Below are 22357 nucleotides of genomic sequence, written 5' to 3' on the forward strand. Positions count from 1 at the left end.
AGTGGACTGGTGTGGGTGGCATCCTGGGTGTTAGTGGACTGGTGTGGGTCACATCCTGGGTGTTAGTGGACTGGTGTGGGTGGCATCCTGGGTGTTAGTGGACTGGTGTGGGTGGCATCCTGGGTGTTAGTAGACTGGTGTGGGTGGCATCCTGGGTGTTAGTGGACTGGTGTGGGTCACATCCTGGGTGTTAGTGGACTGGTGTGGGTCACATCCTGGGTGTTAGTGGACTGGTGTGGGTGGCATCCTGGGTGTTAGTAGACTGGTGTGGGTGGCATCCTGGGTGTTAGTGGACTGGGTGGTCTGGGTGGCTTCCTGGGTGTTAGTGGACTGGTGTGGGTGGCATCCTGGGTGTTAGTAGACTGGTGTGGGTGGCATCCTGGGTGTTAGTGGACTGGTGTGGGTGGCATCCTGGGTGTTAGTGGACTGGTGTGGGTGGCATCCTGGGCGTTAGTGGACTGGTGTGGGTGGCATCCTGGGTGTTAGTGGACTGGTGTGGGTCACATCCTGGGTGTTAGTGGACTGGTGTGGGTGGCATCCTGGTTGTTAGTGGACTGGTGTAGGTGGCATCCTGGGTGTTAGTGGACTGGTGTGGGTCACATCCTGGTTGTTAGTGGACTGGTGTGGGTGGCATCCTGGTTGTTAGTGGACTGGTGTGGGTCACATCCTGGTTGTTAGTGGACTGGTGTGGGTGGCATCCTGGGACAAAACTGACCTAATTTGCGGGAAATGCTCAGCATAACAAGGGACTTTCTATATAGTAGTATATCACTGATGTCAGGTATGGTCTGTATACCTTGTACATGTACTTGTATACCTTGTACATGTACTTGTATACCTTGTACATGTACTTGTATACCTTGTACATGTACTTGTATACCTTGTACATGTACTTGTATACCTTGTACATGTACTTGTATACCTTGTACATGTACTTGTATACCTCGTACATGTACTTGTATACCTTGTACATGTACTTGTATACCTTGTACATGTACTTGTATACCTTGTACATGTACTTGTATACCTTGTACATGTACTTGTATACCTTGTACATGTACTTGTATACCTTGTACATGTACTTGTATACCTTGTACATGTACTTGTATACCTTGTACATGTACTTGTATACCTTGTACATGTACTTGTATACCCTGTACATGTACTTGTATACCTTGTTGTACATGTACTTGTATACCTTGTACATGTACTTGTATACCTCGTACATGTACTTGTATACCTTGTACATGTACTTGTATACCTTGTACATGTACTTGTATACCTTGTACATGTACTTGTATACCTTGTACATGTACTTGTATACCTTGTACATGTACTTGTATACCTTGTACATGTACTTGTATACCTTGTACATGTACTTGTATACCTTGTACATGTACTTGTATACCTTGTACATGTACTTGTATACCCTGTACATGTACTTGTATACCTTGTACATGTAGTTGTATACCTTGTACATGTACTTGTATACCTTGTACATGTACTTGTATACCTTGTACATGTAGTTGTATACCTTGTACATGTACTTGTATACCTTGTACATGTACGTGTATACCTTGTACATGTACTTGTATACCTTGTACATGTAGTTGTATACCTTGTACATGTACTGGTATACCTTGTACATGTAGTTGTATACCTTGTACATGTACTTGTATACCTTGTACATGTACGTGTATACCTTGTACATGTACTTGTATACCTTGTACATGTAGTTGTATACCTTGTACATGTACTGGTATACCTTGTACATGTAGTTGTATACCTTGTACATGTACTTGTATACCTTGTACATGTACTTGTATACCTTGTACATGTACTTGTATACCTTGTACATGTACTTGTATACCTTGTACATGTACTTGTATACCTTGTACATGTACTTGTATACCTTGTACATGTACTTGTATACCTTGTACATGTACTTGTATACCTTGTACATGTACTTGTATACCTTGTACATGTACTTGTATACCTTGTACATGTACTTGTATACCTTGTACATGTACTGGTATACATTGTACATGTACTGGTATACCTTGTACATGTACTTGTATACCTTGTACATGTACTGGTATACCTTGTACATGTACTTGTATACCTTGTACATGTACTTGTATACCTTGTACATGTACTGGTATACCTTGTACATGTACTTGTATACCTTGTACATGTACTTGTATACCTTGTACATGTACTTGTATACCTTGTACATGTACTTGTATACCTTGTACATGTACTTGTATACCTTGTACATGTACTTGTATACCTTGTACATGTACTTGTATACCTTGTACATGTAGTTGTATACCTTGTACATGTACTTGTATACCTTGTACATGTACTTGTATACCTTGTACATGTACTTGTGTACCTTGTACATGTAGTTGTATACCTTGTACATGTAGTTGTATACCTTGTACATGTACTTGTATACCTTGTACATGTACTTGTATACCTTGTACATGTACTTATATACCTTGTACATGTACTTGTATACCTTGTACATGTACTTGTATACCTTGTACATGTACTTGTATACCTTGTACATGTACTTGTATACCTTGTACATGTAGTTGTATACCTTGTACATGTTCTTGTATACCTTGTACATGTACTTGTATACCTTGTTGTATACCTTGTACATGTACTTGTATACCTTGTACATGTACTTGTATACCTTGTACATGTACTTGTATACCTTGTACATGTACTTGTATACCTTGTACATGTACTTGTATACCTTGTACATGTACTTGTATACCTTGTACATGTACTTGTATACCTTGTACATGTACTTGTATACCTTGTACATGTACTTGTATACCTTGTACATGTACTTGTATACCTTGTACATGTACTTGTATACCTTGTACATGTACTTGTATACCTTGTACATGTACTTGTATACCTTGTACATGTACTTGTATACCTTGTACATGTACTTGTATACCTTGTACATGTACTTGTATACCTTGTACATGTACTTGTATACCTTGTACATGTAGTTGTATACCTTGTACATGTACTTGTATACCTTGTACATGTACTTGTATACCTTGTACATGTACTTGTATACCTTGTACATGTACTTGTATACCTTGTACATGTACTTGTATACTTTGTACATGTACTTGTATGCCTTGTACATGTACTTGTATACCTTGTACATGTACTTGTATACCTTGTACATGTACTTGTATACCTTGTACATGTACTTGTATACCTTGTACATGTACTTGTATACCTTGTACATGTACTTGTATACCTTGTACATGTACTGGTATACCTTGTACATGTACTTGTATACCTTGTACATGTACTTGTATACCTTGTACATGTACTTGTATACCTTGTACATGTACTTGTATACGACAACGTTTCGGTCCGACACGGACCATTTACAAAGTCAGTGTCTTCGTAAATGATCCAAGTCGGACCGGAACGTTATGGTAAGCTCCTCTCTCCTCTGTTCGGGTTGTTTGTGTGGTCTTCCAGTCACGGTATTGTGCCTTTTTCTGATTGAGTTTTACTACAACCAGTAGCCTATAATAATAATAATAATTATAATAATAATAATAATAATAATAATAATAATAATAATAATAATAATAATAATAATAATAATAATAATAATAGTGAGTAGGCAGGTACTCTTGTTGTGATGTTACTGACCTGTGGTTATCACCAGGATGCGTCTGATTGGTCATTACCATTATTTGGGGTCACATTAATGACCTCATTACCCCTGTGACCTCTCTCCATTACTCCCACTTGTCATGTGAACCACAAGTTACCCCTGTGACCTCTCTCCATTACTCCCACCTGTCATGTGAACCACAAGTTACCCCTGTGACCTCTCTCCATTACTCCCACCTGTCATGTGAACCACAAGTTACCCCTGTGACCTCTCTCCATTACTCCCACTTGTCATGTGAACCACAAGTTACCCCTGTGACCTCTCTCCATTACTCCCACTTGTCATGTGAACCACAAGTTACCCCTGTGACCTCTCTCCATTACTCCCACTTGTCATGTGAACCACAAGTTACCCCTGTGACCTCTCTCCATTACTCCCACTTGTCATGTGAACCACAAGTTACCCCTGTGACCTCTCTCCATTACTCCCACTTGTCATGTGAACCACAAGTTACCCCTGTGACCTCTCTCCATTACTCCCACTTGTCATGTGAACCACAAGTTACCCCTGTGACCTCTCTCCATTACTCCCACTTGTCATGTGAACCACAAGTTACCCCTGTGACCTCTCTCCATTACTCCCACCTGTCATGTGAACCACAAGTTACCCCTGTGACCTCTCTCCATTACTCCCACTTGTCATGTGAACCACAAGTTACCACTGTGACCTCTCTCCATTACTCCCACTTGTCATGTGAACCACAAGTTACCCCTGTGACCTCTCTCCATTACTCCCACTTGTCATGTGAACCACAAGTTACCCCTGTGACCTCTCTCCATTACTCCCACCTGTCATGTGAACCACAAGTTACGTTCACACGTGAACGTTTTGTTGTCATTACGAAGAACGACAGTTGCATCACCTGGTTGACTTACGAACGTTCTGTTATCTGATTTACGAACGTTTTATCACCAGATTTATGAACGTTTTATCACCAGATTTACGAACGTTTTATCACCTGATTTACGAACGTTTTATCACCTGATTTACGAACGTTTTATCACCTGATTTACGAACGTTTTATCACCAGATTTACGAACGTTTTATCACCAGATTTATGAACGTTTTATCACCTGATTTATGAATGTTTTATCACCTGATTTACGAACGTTTTATCACCAGATTTACGAACGTTTTATCACCTGATTTATGAATGTTTTATCACCTGATTTACGAACGTTTTATCACCTGATTTACGAACGTTTTATCATCTGGTTTACGAACGTTTTATCACCAGATTTATGAATGTTTTATCACCTGATTTACGAACGTTTTATCACCTGGTTTACGAACGTTTTATCATCTGGTTTACGAACGTTTTATCACCTGATTTACGAACGTTTTATCATCTGGTTTACGAACGTTTTATCACCAGATTTATGAATGCTTTATCACCTGATTTACGAACGTTTTATCACCTGGTTTACGAACGTTTTATCACCTGATTTATGAATGTTTTATCACCTGATTTACGAACGTTTTATCACCTGATTTACGAACGTTTTATCGCCTGATTTACGAACGTTCTATCACCTGATTTACGAACGTTTTATCACCTGATTTACGAACGTTTTATCATCTGATTTACGAAAGTTTTGCCACCTGATTTACGAACGTTTTGTCACCTGATTTACGAGCGTTTTATCGCCTGATTTACGAACGTTTTATCGCCTGATTTACGAACGTTTTGTCACCTGATTTACGAACGTTTTATCGCCTGATTTACGAACGTTTTATCGCCTGATTTACGAACGTTTTGTCACCTGATTTACGAACGTTTTATCGCCTGATTTACGAACGTTTTATCGCCTGATTTACGAACGTTTTGTCACCTGATTTACGAAAGTTTTATCGCCTGATTTACGAACGTTTTATCACCTGATTTACGAACGTTTTATCACCTGATTTACGAACGTTTTATCACCTGATTTACGAACGTTTTATCACCTGATTTACGAACGTTTTATCACCTGATTTACGAACGTTTTATCACCTGATTTACGAACGTTTTATCGCCTGATTTACGAACGTTTTATCGCCTGATTTGATTTACTGATTTACGAACGTTTTATCACCTGATTTACGAACGTTTTATCACCTGATTTACGAACGTTTTGTCACCTGATTTACGAACGTTTTATCACCAGATTTACGAACGTTTTATCACCTGATTTACGAACGTTTTATCACCTGATTTACGAACGTTTTATCACCTGATTTACGAACGTTTTATCACCAGATTTACGAACGTTTTATCACCTGATTTACGAACGTTTTATCACCTGATTTACGAACGTTTTATCACCTGATTTACGAACGTTTTATCACCTGATTTACGAACGTTTTATCACCTGATTTACGAACGTTTTATCACCTGATTTACGAACGTTTTATCACCTGATTTACGAACGTTTTATCGCCTGATTTACGAACGTTTTATCACCTGATTTACCAAGGAACTACTCTCGAGGGAGAAGAACCTTGATGCTGGTGAAGGGCTCTTGATCCGAGGAAGGCGAAGATAGCTCCAGATGCATGGATCAAGAGCCCTCTAGCAGCAAGCCACTCCCCTCCTGAAAGGTAAACCAGCTAAACCAGGCACAAGATGGCTCCAGATGCATGGATCAAGAGCCCTCTAGCAGCAAGCCACTCCCCTCCTGAAAGGTAAACCAGCTAAACCAGGCACAAGATGGCTCCAGATGCATGGATCAAGAGCCCTCTAGCAGCAAGCCACTCCCCTCCTGAAAGGTTAACCAGCTAAACCAGGCACAAGATGGCTCCAGATGCATGGATCAAGAGCCCTCTAGCAGCAAGCCACTCCCCTCCTGAAAGGTAAACCAGCTAAACCAGGCACAAGATAGCTCCAGATGCATGGATCAAGAGCCCTCTAGCAGCAAGCCACTCCCCTCCTGAAAGGTAAACCAGATAAACCAGGGAAACCCCACGCTACTGCCCCCTACCTGATCACTGGATACTTCTTAACACTAGTGCAGGTAGAACAGAGGAAGAAGAGAAAGAAGATAAGAAAAGAGGAACACTGCAGGAGGCCTACTGGCCCATACTTGGCAGGTCCTTCTCAAACCCAAACCCATTAACAAAATTATTCACTTAACCCATTATCAATGTTACCCCAAGAAATAATAATAATATTTAATACCAGTACATGTACAAGGTATACAAGTACATGTACAAGGTATACAAGTACATGTACAAGGTATACAAGTACATGTACAAGGTATACCAGTACATGTACAAGGTATACCAGTACATGTACAAGGTATACCAGTACATGTACAAGGTATACAAGTACATGTACAAGATATACAAGTACATGTACAAGGTATACCAGTACATGTACAAGGTATACAAGTACATGTACAAGGTATACCAGTACATGTACAAGGTATACAAGTACATGTACAAGGTATACAAGTACATGTACAAGGTATACAAGTACATGTACAAGGTATACAAGTACATGTACAAGGTATACAAGTACATGTACAAGGTATACAAGTACATGTACAAGGTATACAAGTACATGTACAAGGTATACAAGTACATGTACAAGGTATACAAGTACATGTACAAGGTATACAAGTACATGTACAAGGTATACAAGTACATGTACAAAGTATACAAGTACATGTACAAGGTATACAAGTATATGTACAAGGTATACCAGTACATGTACAAGGTATACAAGTACATGTACAAGGTATACAAGTACATGTACAAGGTATTCAAGTACATGTACAAGGTATACAAGTACATGTACAAGGTATACAAGTACATGTACAAGGTATACAAGTACATGTACAAGGTATACCAGTACATGTACAAGGTATACCAGTACATGTACAAGGTATACCAGTACATGTACAAGGTATACCAGTACATGTACAAGGTATACAAGTACATGTACAAGGTATACAAGTACATGTACAAGGTTTGTAGATGAATGGTTCAGAGAACCGACATGTTGATAAATTAGACACATGTGCAACTCTTGGGTATCTTTATTGAGGAAACGTTTCGCCACACAGTGGCTTCATCAGTCCATACACAGGAGAAACTTGAAGAACAGGAGGAGAATGAGGTAATCAGTCCCTCAACCTTGAGTCGATGTGTTCAGTCCATCATCCGCTCATATGCCGTATTCTTGAGGTCCGTCACTCACACCTCGCTCTCCGCCTGTGTATAATGTCTTTCTACCTCTGTATGTTAGAAGTGATCAAGGTCCCAGGACCCAAACGCTTTCTAACAAATATGTCCTAGTGTCTGCTTACGTGTCTTTCTAAACCAACTTGTACATGTTCTTGTACAAATATTATTTGTACAAGCACATGTACTTGTTTGGGCCAGATATTGCAGTATCGTGGAATCTCGGTATAGAGGACATCCACACGACCTTCTTGCTTACTACCGGCCCATTCCTTGGGTATAACCTACTTCCACTGGGGATTCTCGCCTTCCAGTGACTATGCCTTCGTCTGGTGCACCACCTATACTTGTCACCAGTATACGAGCATCAAGCTCCATTACCAGAGGCCTAGCTTCTCCCTGCGAGCCCCGAGAGGGCGGGGAATGGGGCTAGACCTGGGGACAGTTGGTTGCAGAAGATAAGGAGGTACTTGTACCTCCTCCCATGGCAGACATAGGTCCCAGACAGTGAGCTAAGGCCGGGTCACCATCTGGAAAAGACCCGGGCCGGTACTACGGTGCTCTTCACGAACTCCAAGACTGAGGGACTGATTACCCCAAGACTACGGTGCTCTTCACCAACTCCAAGACTGAGGGACTGATTACCCCAAGACTACGGTGCTCTTCACCAACTCCAAGACTGAGGGACTGATTACCCCAAGACTACGGTGCTCTTCACCAACTCCAAGACTGAGGGACTGATTACCCCAAGACTACGGTGCTCTTCACCAACTCCAAGACTGAGGGACTGATTACCCCAAGACTACGGTGCTCTTCACCAACTCCAAGACTGAGGGACTGATTACCCCAAGACTACGGTGCTCTTCACCAACTCCAAGACTGAGGTACTGATTACCCCAAGACTACGGTGCTCTTCACCAACTCCAAGACTGAGGTACTGATTACCCCAAGACTACGGTGCTCTTCACCAACTCCAAGACTGAGGGACTGATTACCCCAAGACTACGGTGCTCTTCACCAACTCCAAGACTGAGGTACTGATTACCCCAAGACTACGGTGCTCTTCACCAACTCCAAGACTGAGGGACTGATTACCCCAAGACTACGGTGCTCTTCACCAACTCCAAGACTGAGGTACTGATTACCCCAAGACTACGGTGCTCTTCACCAACTCCAAGACTGAGGGACTGATTACCCCAAGACTACGGTGCTCTTCACCAACTCCAAGACTGAGGTACTGATTACCCCAAGACTACGGTGCTCTTCACCAACTCCAAGACTGAGGTACTGATTACCCCAAGACTACGGTGCTCTTCACCAACTCCAAGACTGAGGTACTGATTACCCCAAGACTACGGTGCTCTTCACCAACTCCAAGACTGAGGGACTGATTACCCCAAGACTACGGTGCTCTTCACCAACTCCAAGACTGAGGGACTGATTACCCCAAGACTACGGTGCTCTTCACCAACTCCAAGACTGAGGTACTGATTACCCCAAGACTACGGTGCTCTTCACCAACTCCAAGACTGAGGTACTGATTACCCCAAGACTACGGTGCTCTTCACCAACTCCAAGACTGAGGTACTGATTACCCCAAGACTACGGTGCTCTTCACCAACTCCAAGACTGAGGGACTGATTACCCCAAGACTACGGTGCTCTTCACCAACTCCAAGACTGAGGGACTGATTACCCCAAGACTACGGTGCTCTTCACCAACTCCAAGACTGAGGGACTGATTACCCCAAGACTACGGTGCTCTTCACCAACTCCAAGACTGAGGGACTGATTACCCCAAGACTACGGTGCTCTTCACCAACTCCAAGACTGAGGGACTGATTACCCCAAGACTACGGTGCTCTTCACCAACTCCAAGCCTGAGGGACTGATTACCCCAAGACTACGGTGCTCTTCACCAACTCCAAGACTGAGGGACTGATTACCCCAAGACTACGGTGCTCTTCACCAACTCCAAGACTGAGGTACTGATTACCCCAAGACTACGGTGCTCTTCACCAACTCCAAGACTGAGGGACTGATTACCCCAAGACTACGGTGCTCTTCACCAACTCCAAGACTGAGGGACTGATTACCCCAAGACTACGGTGCTCTTCACCAACTCCAAGACTGAGGGACTGATTACCCCAAGACTACGGTGCTCTTCACCAACTCCAAGACTGAGGTACTGATTACCCCAAGACTACGGTGCTCTTCACCAACTCCAAGACTGAGGGACTGATTACCCCAAGACTACGGTGCTCTTCACCAACTCCAAGACTGAGGGACTGATTACCCCAAGACTACGGTGCTCTTCACCAACTCCAAGCCTGAGGGACTGATTACCCCAAGACTACGGTGCTCTTCACCAACTCCAAGACTGAGGGACTGATTACCTCCTCTTTTGTGCATTATTTTTCACATTATATCCTTGTATTGCACTGATAAAGCCACTGGATGGCAAAACGTTTATAAATAAAGACACCAGGATGTCGTACATTTTGCTCATGCCTCTGTATTTTGCTTTTTAATCTGTCCTAATGATCATAATAACTATGATTTTTAAGCTAATGGACTGGTAAGCCAGTGGAAGGCCTCGGTCAGATGACCAAAAGCTGCAGCTGTGGGTCATATAACTAAAACCCGCGTCAGGAAACACTGTCCTGTTTCCTGACAAACCTAACCTAACTTAACCTAACCTAACCTAACCTAACCTAACCTAACTTAACCTAACTTAACCTAACTTAACTTAACTTAACTTAACCTAACCTAACCTAACCTAACCTGACCTGACCTGACCTGACCTGACCTGACCTAACCTAACCTAACCTAACCTAACCTGACCTAACCTAACTTAACCTAACCTAACCTAACCTGACCTGACCTGACCTAACCTAACCTAACCTAACCTAGCCTAACCTAACCTAACCTAACCTAACCTGACCTGACCTGACCTAACCTAACCTAACCTAACCTAACCTGACCTGACCTGGCCTAACCTAACCTAACCTAACCTAACCTAACCTGACCTGACCTAACCTAACCTAACCTAACCTAACCTAGCCTAACCTAACCTAACCTGACCTGACCTGACCTGACCTAACCTAACTTAACCTAACCTAACCTAACCTGACCTGACCTGACCTAACCTAACCTAACCTAACCTAACCTAACCTGACCTGACCTGGCCTAACCTAACCTAACCTAACCTCACCTCACCTAACCTAACCTAACCTAACCTAACCTAACCTGACCTGACCTGACCTAACCTAACCTAACCTAACCTCACCTAACCTAACCTAACCTAACCTAACCTAACCTAACCTTACCTAACCTAACCTAACCTAACCTGACCTAACCTAACTTAACCTAACCTAACCTGACCTGACCTGACCTAACCTAACCTAACCTAACCTGACCTGACCTGACCTAACCTAACTTAACCTAACCTAACCTAACCTGACCTGACCTGACCTAACCTAACTTAACCTAACCTAACCTAACCTAACCTAACCTGACCTGACCTGACCTAACCTAACCTAACCTAACCTAACCTAACCTTACCTAACCTAACCTAACCTAACTTGACCTAACCTAACTTAACCTAACCTAACCTGACCTGACCTGACCTAACCTAACCTAACCTAACCTGACCTGACCTGACCTAACCTAACTTAACCTAACCTAACCTGACCTGACCTGACCTGACCTAACCTAACTTAACCTAACCTAACCTGACCTGACCTGACCTAACCTAACCTAACCTAACCTCACCTAACCTAACCTAACCTAACCTAACCTAACCTAACCTAACCTTACCTAACCTAACCTAACCTGACCTAACCTAACCTAACCTAACCTGACCTGACCTGACCTAACCTAACTTAACCTAACCTAACCTAACCTAACCTAACCTAACCTAACCTAACCTAACCTAACCTAACCTAACCTAACCTAACCTAACCTAACCTAACCGAACCTAACCGAACCTAACCTAACCTTACCTAACCTAACCTAACCTAACCTAACCTAACCTAACCTAACCTAACCTTACCTAACCTAACCTAACCTAACCTGTGTTTGTGTGCTGGTTCTCTTTTCTTATTTTTTATAGACCAATCCCGAAACTGTTTTCTAACAAATTGGTTTTAAAACCATCTTTTGATTGGCTTAGCAATTACAGGTATTTCTGATCTATTGACCTGTGTTGTTATTGATTATAAATATAATTGTATACTCTGGAGAATTGGACGGATACCTAAAGTCTACCTGATTAGTCTAGGTACTGAGGTACCTAATGCTGTTAGGTGAATACGAGCAAAAGGTGCTAGGGCAGCTGCCTACACGTCTCGCCCTGCCTAGACGCGTAGAAACACGTCTTAAGAAGCGCAGTAATCTACTCTGATAGCCTACCATGGTAGATAATCTGGAGGTTGGAGTTAATCAGTGTTGGAGTGATGGAGGATGGAGGGCTTCCTCCCGTACCACCTCCTGGTACCTTACCTGCGTCACCTGCGATGGAGGGAGGGATGGGGGGGCAGCGACCCCTATCCAATATCACTTCCACCATCACTATCCCTAGCACTAACACTACTACCACCACTAGTACCATCACTACCACCACCACCACTAATACCATCTACCACCACTAATAAACCCACTGCTATCTCTAATACCATCTACCACCACTTCCACTACCACCACCACAACCACTGCTAAAGCCACCACCAGCACTACCATCATTACCACCTCCATCACTACCACACACCACACACCACCACACACCACACACCACCACCACACACCACCATACACCACACACAACCACACACAACCACACACCACCACCACACACCACCACACACCACACACAACCACACACCACACACCACCACCACACACCACCATACACCACACACAACCACACACAACCACACACCACACACCACACACAACCACACACCACACACCACACACAACCACACACCACACACCACACACAACCACACACCACATATGACCACACACCACCACCACACACCACCACACACCACACAACCACACACCACACACCACATATGACCACACACCACCACCACACACCACCACACACCACACACAACCACACACCACACACCACATATGACCACACACCACCACCACACACCACCACACACCACACACAACCACACACCACACACCACATATGACCACACACCACCACCACACACCACCACACACCACACACAACCACACACCACATATGACCACACACCACCACCACACACCACCACACACCACACACAACCACACACCACACACCACATATGACCACACACCACCACCACACACCACCATACACCACACACAACCACACACAACCATACACCACACACCACCTCACACCACCATACACCACACACCACCACACACCACCACACACCATCACATACCACCACACACCACCATACACCACACACCACCACACACCACCATACACCACACACCACCACACACAACCACACACAACCACCACACACCACCACACACCACACACAACCACACACAACCACACACCACCACCACACACCACCACCACACACCACCACCACCACTCACCACCACACACCACCACACATCACACAGCACCACACACCACCACACACCACCACACAGCACCACAAACCACCACACATCACAACACATCACCACACACCACCGCACACCACCACACAGCACCACACACCACCACACATCACCACACATCACCACACACCACCACACACCACCACACATCACCACACACCACCACACCACCACACACCACCACACACCACCACACACCACACACCACCACTCACCACACCACCACACACCACCACACACCACCACACACCACCACACACCACCACACACCACCACACACCACCACACACCACCACACAGCACCACACAGCACCACACAGCACCACACACTACCACACATCACCACCCTCTACCCTACATATCACCACACACCACCACACACCACCACACATCACCACACACCACCACACACCACCACACATCGCCACACACCACCACACACTACCACCCATCACCACCCTCTACCCTACATATCACCACACACCACCACACATCACCACACACCACCACACACCACCATACACCAAACACCACCACACACCACCACACGCCATAAACCACCACACACCCCCGTACACCACACACCACCACACACCACCATACACCACACACCACCTCACACCACAATACACCACACACAACCACACACCACCACACACCACCACACACCACCATACACAAAACACCACCACACACCACCACACACCACCACCACCACACACCACCACACACCACCACACACCACCACTCACCACCACACACAACCACACACCACCACACACCACCACACACCACCACCACCACCACACACCACCACACACCACCACCACCACACACCACCACACACCACCACACACCACCACCACCACCACACACCAGACACCACCACACACCACTACACACCACCACACACCACCACCACCAGACACCACCACACACCACCACACACCACCACACACAACCACACACCACCACACGCCACCACACACTACCACACACCACCACACACCACCACTCACCACCACACACAACCACACACCACCACACACCACCACACACCACCACCACCAGACACCACCACACACCACCTCCCTCTACCCTACCCGAGATACTATCACATCACAACACAAGACGGACCATCAAAGGCTCCATCAGTAACTAATAACTCGCATATATACTCAATTAATCTGTGACAGTAATTACCCCATCTTATCTCCTAATTACCCTTTAACTGACCGTAACTACTTATCAATAACATTTAGATTTCCTCTTCGTTTAACTGCTTTAAACACACTGGCTAGACAGATACTGCAAGGATATAGGAAAGCACTGGTTTGGTAATAGAGTTGTGGATGAGTGGAACAAACTCCCCAGTGCAGTTATTGAGGCTTAAACGTTGTGGAGTGTTAAAAATTCTACGCTTGCCTAACCCTTGGGCACGACCTACTTCCACAATGAACAGATGTGACACCACCTATGACTGCTGCACCTCTCCTGCCATACGGTTTATAAGCTCCTTCTCCGCTCATATACCGTATTCTATTCAAGATTGATGGACTGACCACATCGACTCAAGGTTGAGGGACTGATTACCTCATTCTCCTCCTGTTCTTCAAGTTTCTCCTTTGTATGGACTGATGAAGCCACTGTGTGGCGAAACGTTTCCTCAGTAAAGATACCCAAGAGTTGCACATGTGTCTAATTTATCAACATGTCGGTTCTCTGAACCATTCATCTACAACAATAGGTTAGATAAATACATGAGTGGGTGTGGGTGGGTGTGAGTTGGACCTGACTAGCTTGTGCTACTAGGTCAGTTGTCGTGTTCCTTCCTTAAGTGATTGTGACCTGCCTTGACTAGGTTGGGGCATTGGCTGAAGCCGGTAGGAGACTTGGACCTGCCTCGCATGGGTCAGTAGGCCTGCTCAGTGTTCCTTCTTTCTTATGTTCTTATAAACACACATTAAACCTGGATATATTTCTCGTTTTACAAAGCTAAACGAGGTTTAAACTGAAGACGTTACCTGGATGCCGAGAAAGACACGTTATGTATCTATCTAGTAACACTGGAGACACATGTTTGATCCCAGGGATACAGGTGATACAGGAGAGATATACAAGTGTTCCATATACGTGTCTGACACAGTACCATCCATATATTGTGTACCGTTTATGTGCCATTGAAGTGGTCTTTATACGCAGGTAAGATATATAACGGAGATACAGTTATTTATATCTATCTATCTATCTATCTATCTATCTATCTATCTATATATATATATATATTATATATATATATATATATATATATATATATATATATATATATATATATATATATATATATATATATATATATATATATATATATATAGAGAGAGAGAGAGAGAGAGAGAGAGAGAGAGAGAGAGAGTTCTACTTAGGTAATTAGGTAGAATAATGTGGTAATTAGGTATGAAACTTAACCTGAGTCTTCCGATAGGATGAGCGGAACTGTGTACTTCCGGTGAAGACTCCAGCGGAACCACAGGTGTCAGCGGGAAGTCAGCCAGACGCAGGTAGCGTCTATCAGTACCCCTGGTGCTGTCAGACACAGGTAGCGTCTGTCAGTACCCCTGGTGCTGTCAGACACAGGTAGCGTCTGTCAGTACCCCTGGTGCTGTCAGACACAGGTAGCGTCTGTCAGTACCCCTGGTGCTGTCAGACACAGGTAGCGTCTGTCAGTACCCCCGGTGCTGTCAGACACAGGTAGCGTCTGTCAGTACCCCTGGTGCTGTCAGACACAGGTAGCGTCTGTCAGTACCCCCGGTGCTGTCAGACACAGGTAGTGTCTGTCAGTACCCCCGGTGCTGTCAGACACAGGTAGTGTCTGTCAGTACCCCTGGTGCTGTCAGACACAGGTAGCGTCTGTCAGTACCCCCGGTGCTGTCAGACACAGGTAGCGTCTGTCAGTACCCCCGGTGCTGTCAGACACAGGTAGTGTCTGTCAGTACCCCCGGTGCTATCAGACACAGGTAGCGTCTGTCAGTACCCCTGGTGCTGTCAGACACAGGTAGTGTCTGTCAGTACCCCCGGTGCTATCAGACACAGGTAGCGTCTGTCAGTACCCCCGGTGCTGTCAGACGCAGGTAGCGTCTATCAGTACCCCTGGTGCTGTCAGACACAGGTAGCGTCTGTCAGTACCCCCGGTGCTGTCAGACACAGGTAGCGTCTGTCAGTACCCCCGGTGCTGTCAGACACAGGTAGCGTCTGTCAGTACCCCCGGTGCTGTCAGACACAGGTAGCGTCTGTCAGTACCCCCGGTGCTGTCAGACACAGGTAGCGTCTGTCAGTACCCCCGGTGCTGTCAGACACAGGTAGCGTCTGTCAGTACCCCCGGTGCTGTCAGACACAGGTAGCGTCTGTCAGTACCCCCGGTGCTGTCAGACACAGGTAGCGTCTGTCAGTACCCCCGGTGCTGTCAGACACAGGTAGTGTCCGTCAGTACCCCCGGTGCTGTCAGACACAGGTAGCGTCTGTCAGTACCCCCGGTGCTATCAGACACAGGTAGCGTCTGTCAGTACCCCCGGTGCTGTCAGACACAGGTAGTGTCTGTCAGTACCCCCGGTGCTGTCAGACACAGGTAGCGTCTGTCAGTACCCCCGGTGCTGTCAGACACAGGTAGCGTCTGTCAGTACCCCTGGCGCTGTCAGACACAGGTAGCGTCTGTCAGTACCCCTGGTGCTGTCAGACACAGGTAGCGTCTGTCAGTACCCCCGGTGCTGTCAGACACAGGTAGCGTCTGTCAGTACCCCCGGTGCTGTCAGACACAGGTAGCGTCTGTCATTACCCCTGGTGCTGTCAGACACAGGTAGCGTCTGTCAGTACCCCCGGTGCTGTCAGACACAGGTAGCGTCTGTCAGTACCCCCGGCGCTATCAGACACAGGTAGCGTCTGTCAGTACCCCCGGTGCTGTCAGACACAGGTAGTGTCTGTCAGTACCCCCGGTGCTGTCAGACACAGGTAGCGTCTGTCAGTACCCCCGGTGCTGTCAGACACAGGTAGCGTCTGTCAGTACCCCCGGCGCTGTCAGACACAGGTAGCGTCTGTCAGTACCCCTGGTGCTGTCAGACACAGGTAGCGTCTGTCAGTACCCCTGGTGCTGTCAGACACAGGTAGCGTCTGTCAGTACCCCCGGTGCTGTCAGACACAGGTAGCGTCTGTCAGTACCCCCGGCGCTGTCAGACACAGGTAGCGTCTGTCAGTACCCCCGGTGCTGTCAGACACAGGTAGCGTCTGTCAGTACCCCCGGTGCTGTCAGACAGCGTCTGTCAGTACTCCCGGTGCTGTCAGACACAGCGTTTGTCAGTACCCCCGGTGCTGTCAGACACAGGTAGTGTCCGTCAGTACCCCCGGTGCTGTCAGACACAGGTAGCGTCTGTCAGTACCCCCGGTGCTATCAGACACAGGTAGCGTCTGTCAGTACCCCCGGTGCTGTCAGACACAGGTAGTGTCTGTCAGTACCCCCGGTGCTGTCAGACACAGGTAGCGTCTGTCAGTACCCCCGGTGCTGTCAGACACAGGTAGCGTCTGTCAGTACCCCCGGCGCTGTCAGACACAGGTAGCGTCTGTCAGTACCCCTGGTGCTGTCAGACACAGGTAGCGTCTGTCAGTACCCCTGGTGCTGTCAGACACAGGTAGCGTCTGTCAGTACCCCCGGTGCTGTCAGACACAGGTAGCGTCTGTCAGTACCCCCGGCGCTGTCAGACACAGGTAGCGTCTGTCAGTACCCCCGGTGCTGTCAGACACAGGTAGCGTCTGTCAGTACCCCCGGTGCTGTCAGACAGCGTCTGTCAGTACTCCCGGTGCTGTCAGACACAGCGTTTGTCAGTACCCCCGGCGCTATCAGACACAGGTAGCGTTTGTCAGTACCCCCGGTGCTATCAGACACAGGTAGCGTCTGTCAGTACCCCGGTGCTGTCAGACACAGGTAGCGTCTGTCAGTAGCCCCGGTGCTGTCAGACACAGCGTCTGTCAGTACTCCCTGTGCTGTCAGACACAGCGTTTGTCAGTACCCCCGGCACTATCAAACACAGCGTCTGTCAGTACTCCCGGTGCTGTCAGACACAGCGTTTGTCAGTACCCCCGGCACTATCAGACACAGGTAGCGTCTGTCAGTACCCCCGGTGCTATCAGACACAGGTAACGTCTGTCAGTACCCCCAGTGCTATCAGACACAGGTAGCGTCTGTCAATACCCCCGGCACTATCAGACACAGGTAGCGTCTGTCAGTACCCCCGGTGCTGTCAGACACAGGTAGCGTCTGTCAGTACCCCCGGTGCTATCAGACACAGGTAGCGTCTGTCAGTACCCCCGGTGCTGTCAGACACAAGTAGCGTCTGTCAGTACCCCGGTGCAGTCAGACACAGGTAGCGTCTGTCAGTACCCCCGGTACGATATCCAGAGATACTCAGTTTGCGACGAACGTAAGAGGGAACGTAAGTGCAGATAAGTAAGCAGCCTTTGAACAAAAGCAACGTTTCGCCCAGAGACCGATTAAGGATAAGGTAGTCGTTCCCTCAGTCTTGTAGAATTATATGCTTACAGTAGGAGATAAGGTAATCAGTCCCCTAGTGTTAAAGTATTTTAGAGAGGAGACAGTAGAGGCTAGGGACTGATTACCTATTATCACAGTGTGTTGTGGACTGACCTGTATTGCTGGTCCATGTGAGCCTTCTCGATGCGCTTGTCCTTGGCTCGTCTGTTCTGGAACCATATCTTGATCTGTGTCTCTGTTAGCTCCAGAGACTCTGCAAGCTCGAACCTCCGTGGCCTGAAACAAGTTGAAGTATACTCTGTGTACTGAGTGCTGGGATGATATGAGTACACACACACACACACACACACACACACACAGCAGTAAGACAAGAGAGAGAGGGGTGGGTGGATTGCATTTTCTTGGACTGCAAGAAGGCGTTTGACACAGTTCCACACAAGAGATTGGTGCAAAAACTGGAGGACCAAGCAGGGATAACAGGGAAGGCACTACAATGGATCAGGGAATACTTGTCAGGAAGACAGCAGCGAGTCATGGTACGTGGCGAGGTGTCAGAGTGGGCACCTGTGACCAGCGGGGTCCCGCAGGGGACAGTCCTAGGACCAGTGCTGTTTCTGGTATTTGTGAACGACATGACGGAAGGAATAGACTCTGAGGTGTCCCTGTTTGCAGATGACGTGAAGTTGATGAGAAGAATTCACTCGATCGAAGACCAGGCAGAACTACAAAGGGATCTGGACAGGCTGCAGACCTGGTCCAGCAATTGGCTCCTGGAGTTCAATCCCACCAAGTGCAAAGTCATGAAGATTGGGGAAGGGCAAAGAAGGCCGCAGACGGAGTACAGTCTAGGGGGTTAAAGACTACAAACCTCACTCAAGGAAAAAGATCTTGGGGTGAGTATAACACCAGGCACATCTCCTGAAGCGCACATCAACCAAATAACCGCTGCAGCATATGGGCGCCTAGCAAACCTCAGAACAGCATTCCGACATCTTAATAAGGAATCATTCAGGACCCTGTACACCGTGTACGTTAGGCCCATATTGGAGTATGCGGCACCACTTTGGAACCCACACCTAGCCAAGCACGTAAAGAAACTAGAGAAAGTGCAAAGGTTTGCAACAAGACTAGTCCCAGAGCTAAGAGGTATGTCCTACGAGGAGAGGTTAAGGGAAATCAACCTGACGACACTGGAGGACAGGAGAGATAGGGGGGACATGATAATGACATACAAAATACTGAGAGGAATTGACAAGGTGGACAAAGACAGGATGTTCCAGAGATTGGACACAGTAACAAGGGGACACAGTTAGAAGCTGAAAACACAGATGAATCACAGGGATGTTAGGAAGTATTTCTTCAGCCACAGAGTAGTCAGTAAGTGGAATAGTTTGGGAAGCGATGTAGTGGAGGCAGGATCCATACATAGCTTTAAGCAGAGGTATGATAAAGCTCACGGCTCAGGGAGAGTGACCTAGTAGCGATCAGTGAAGAGGCGGGGCCAGGAGCTCGGACTCGACCCCCGCAACCTCAACTAGGTGAGTACAACTAGGTGAGTACGCACACACACACACACACACACACACACACACACACACACACACACACACACACACACACACACACACACACACAAGGGGAGCCGTGTCGACCCTCACTTATAGGTAACGGGTAGTAAGTAATCAAAAATAAGTAATTGGTAATAGGTAATTAGTACTGGATAATAGGATGTACTCACCTAGAAATGTACTCATTACGGTGGTACTCCATCTCAAGTCTGAGTGTTTGTTCCGAGGTGAAGGTGGTCCTCTGGCGCCGCTGGCGGTTATCCCTGCGCCGCCTGCGGGCAACTGTCGCAGGGAGAGAAGCATATAAGAACGATACTGAGGGTGATATACCGCCCACCCACCCACCCTGCCGCCCACCCTGGGAATTCAACATGTGGGTTGTATTGATGAGCTTTCTTTGATGATGCGCTGCGGCAGCGGCGGTGACAGCTGGCGTGCGCTAAGTGCGCTACCTGGCGGCGCTACCACAGCGCTAACCCTTACACGTGCGCTACCATCCACACAATGTACACAATAAACTAGCCACTATCATCCACAGGATGGATATGAGGTACACAATAAACTAGCCACTACCATCCACAGGATGGATATGAGGTACACAATAAACTAGCCACTATCATCCACAGGATGGATATGAGGTACACAATAAACTAGCCACTACCATCCACAGGATGGATATGAGGTACACAATAAACTAGCCACTACCATCCACAGGATGGATATGAGGTACACAATAAACTAGCCACTACCATCCACAGGATGGATATGAGGTACACAATAAACTAGCCACTACCATCCACAGGATGGATATGAGGTACACAATAAACTAGCCACTACCATCCACAGGATGGATATGAGGTACACAATAAACTAGCCACTACCATCCACAGGATGGATATGAGGTACACAATAAACTAGCCACTACCATCCACAGGATGGATATGAGGTACACAATAAACTAGCCACTACCATCCACAGGATGGATATGAGGTACACAATAAACTAGCCACTACCATCCACAGGATGGATATGAGGTACACAATAACCTAGCCACTACCAGTCACAGAATGGATATGAGGTACACAATAAACTAGCCATTACCATCCACAGGATGGATATGAGGTACACAATAAACTAGCCATTACCATCCACAGGATGGATATGAGGTACACAATAAACTAGCCATTACCATCCACAGGATGGATATGAGGTACACAATAAACTAGCCACTACCATCCACAGGATGGATATGAGGTACACAATAAACTAGCCACTACCAGCCACAGGATGGATATGAGGTACACAATAAACTAGCCACTATCATCCACAGGATGGATATGAGGTACACAATAAACTAGCCACTATCATCCACAGGATGGATATGAGGTACACAATAAACTAGCCACTACCAGCCACAGGATGGATATGAGGTACACAATAAACTAGCCACTATCATCCACAGGATGGATATGAGGTACACAATAAACTAGCCACTATCATCCACAGGATGGATATGAGGTACACAATAAACTAGCCACTACCAGCCACAGGATGGATATGAGGTACACAATAAACTAGCCACTACCATCCACAGGATGGATATGAGGTACACAATAAACTAGCCACTATCATCCACAGGATGGATATGAGGTACACAATAAACTAGCCACTACCAGCCACAGGATGGATATGAGGTACACAATAAACTAGCCACTACCATCCA

General features: G+C 46.4%; 1 protein-coding gene across 1 annotated transcript in view; it reads right to left on the reverse strand.

The window, feature by feature from the left end:
- Positions 1 to 22357, reverse strand: part of LOC128701781 (homeobox protein Hox-B2a-like) — a 59518-nt gene that overhangs the window by 32099 nt on the left and 5062 nt on the right. Inside the window, exons 2-3 of the mRNA XM_053795703.2 lie at positions 20805 to 20916; positions 19220 to 19342 (exon numbers count right to left, since the gene is read on the reverse strand). Coding sequence (XP_053651678.2) covers positions 19220 to 19342; positions 20805 to 20916 — 235 coding nt within the window. The remainder of the gene's footprint in view (positions 1 to 19219; positions 19343 to 20804; positions 20917 to 22357) is intronic.

This window comes from Cherax quadricarinatus, chromosome 96, assembly GCF_038502225.1.
Source record: "Cherax quadricarinatus isolate ZL_2023a chromosome 96, ASM3850222v1, whole genome shotgun sequence".
NCBI classification, from domain to species: domain Eukaryota; kingdom Metazoa; phylum Arthropoda; class Malacostraca; order Decapoda; family Parastacidae; genus Cherax; species Cherax quadricarinatus.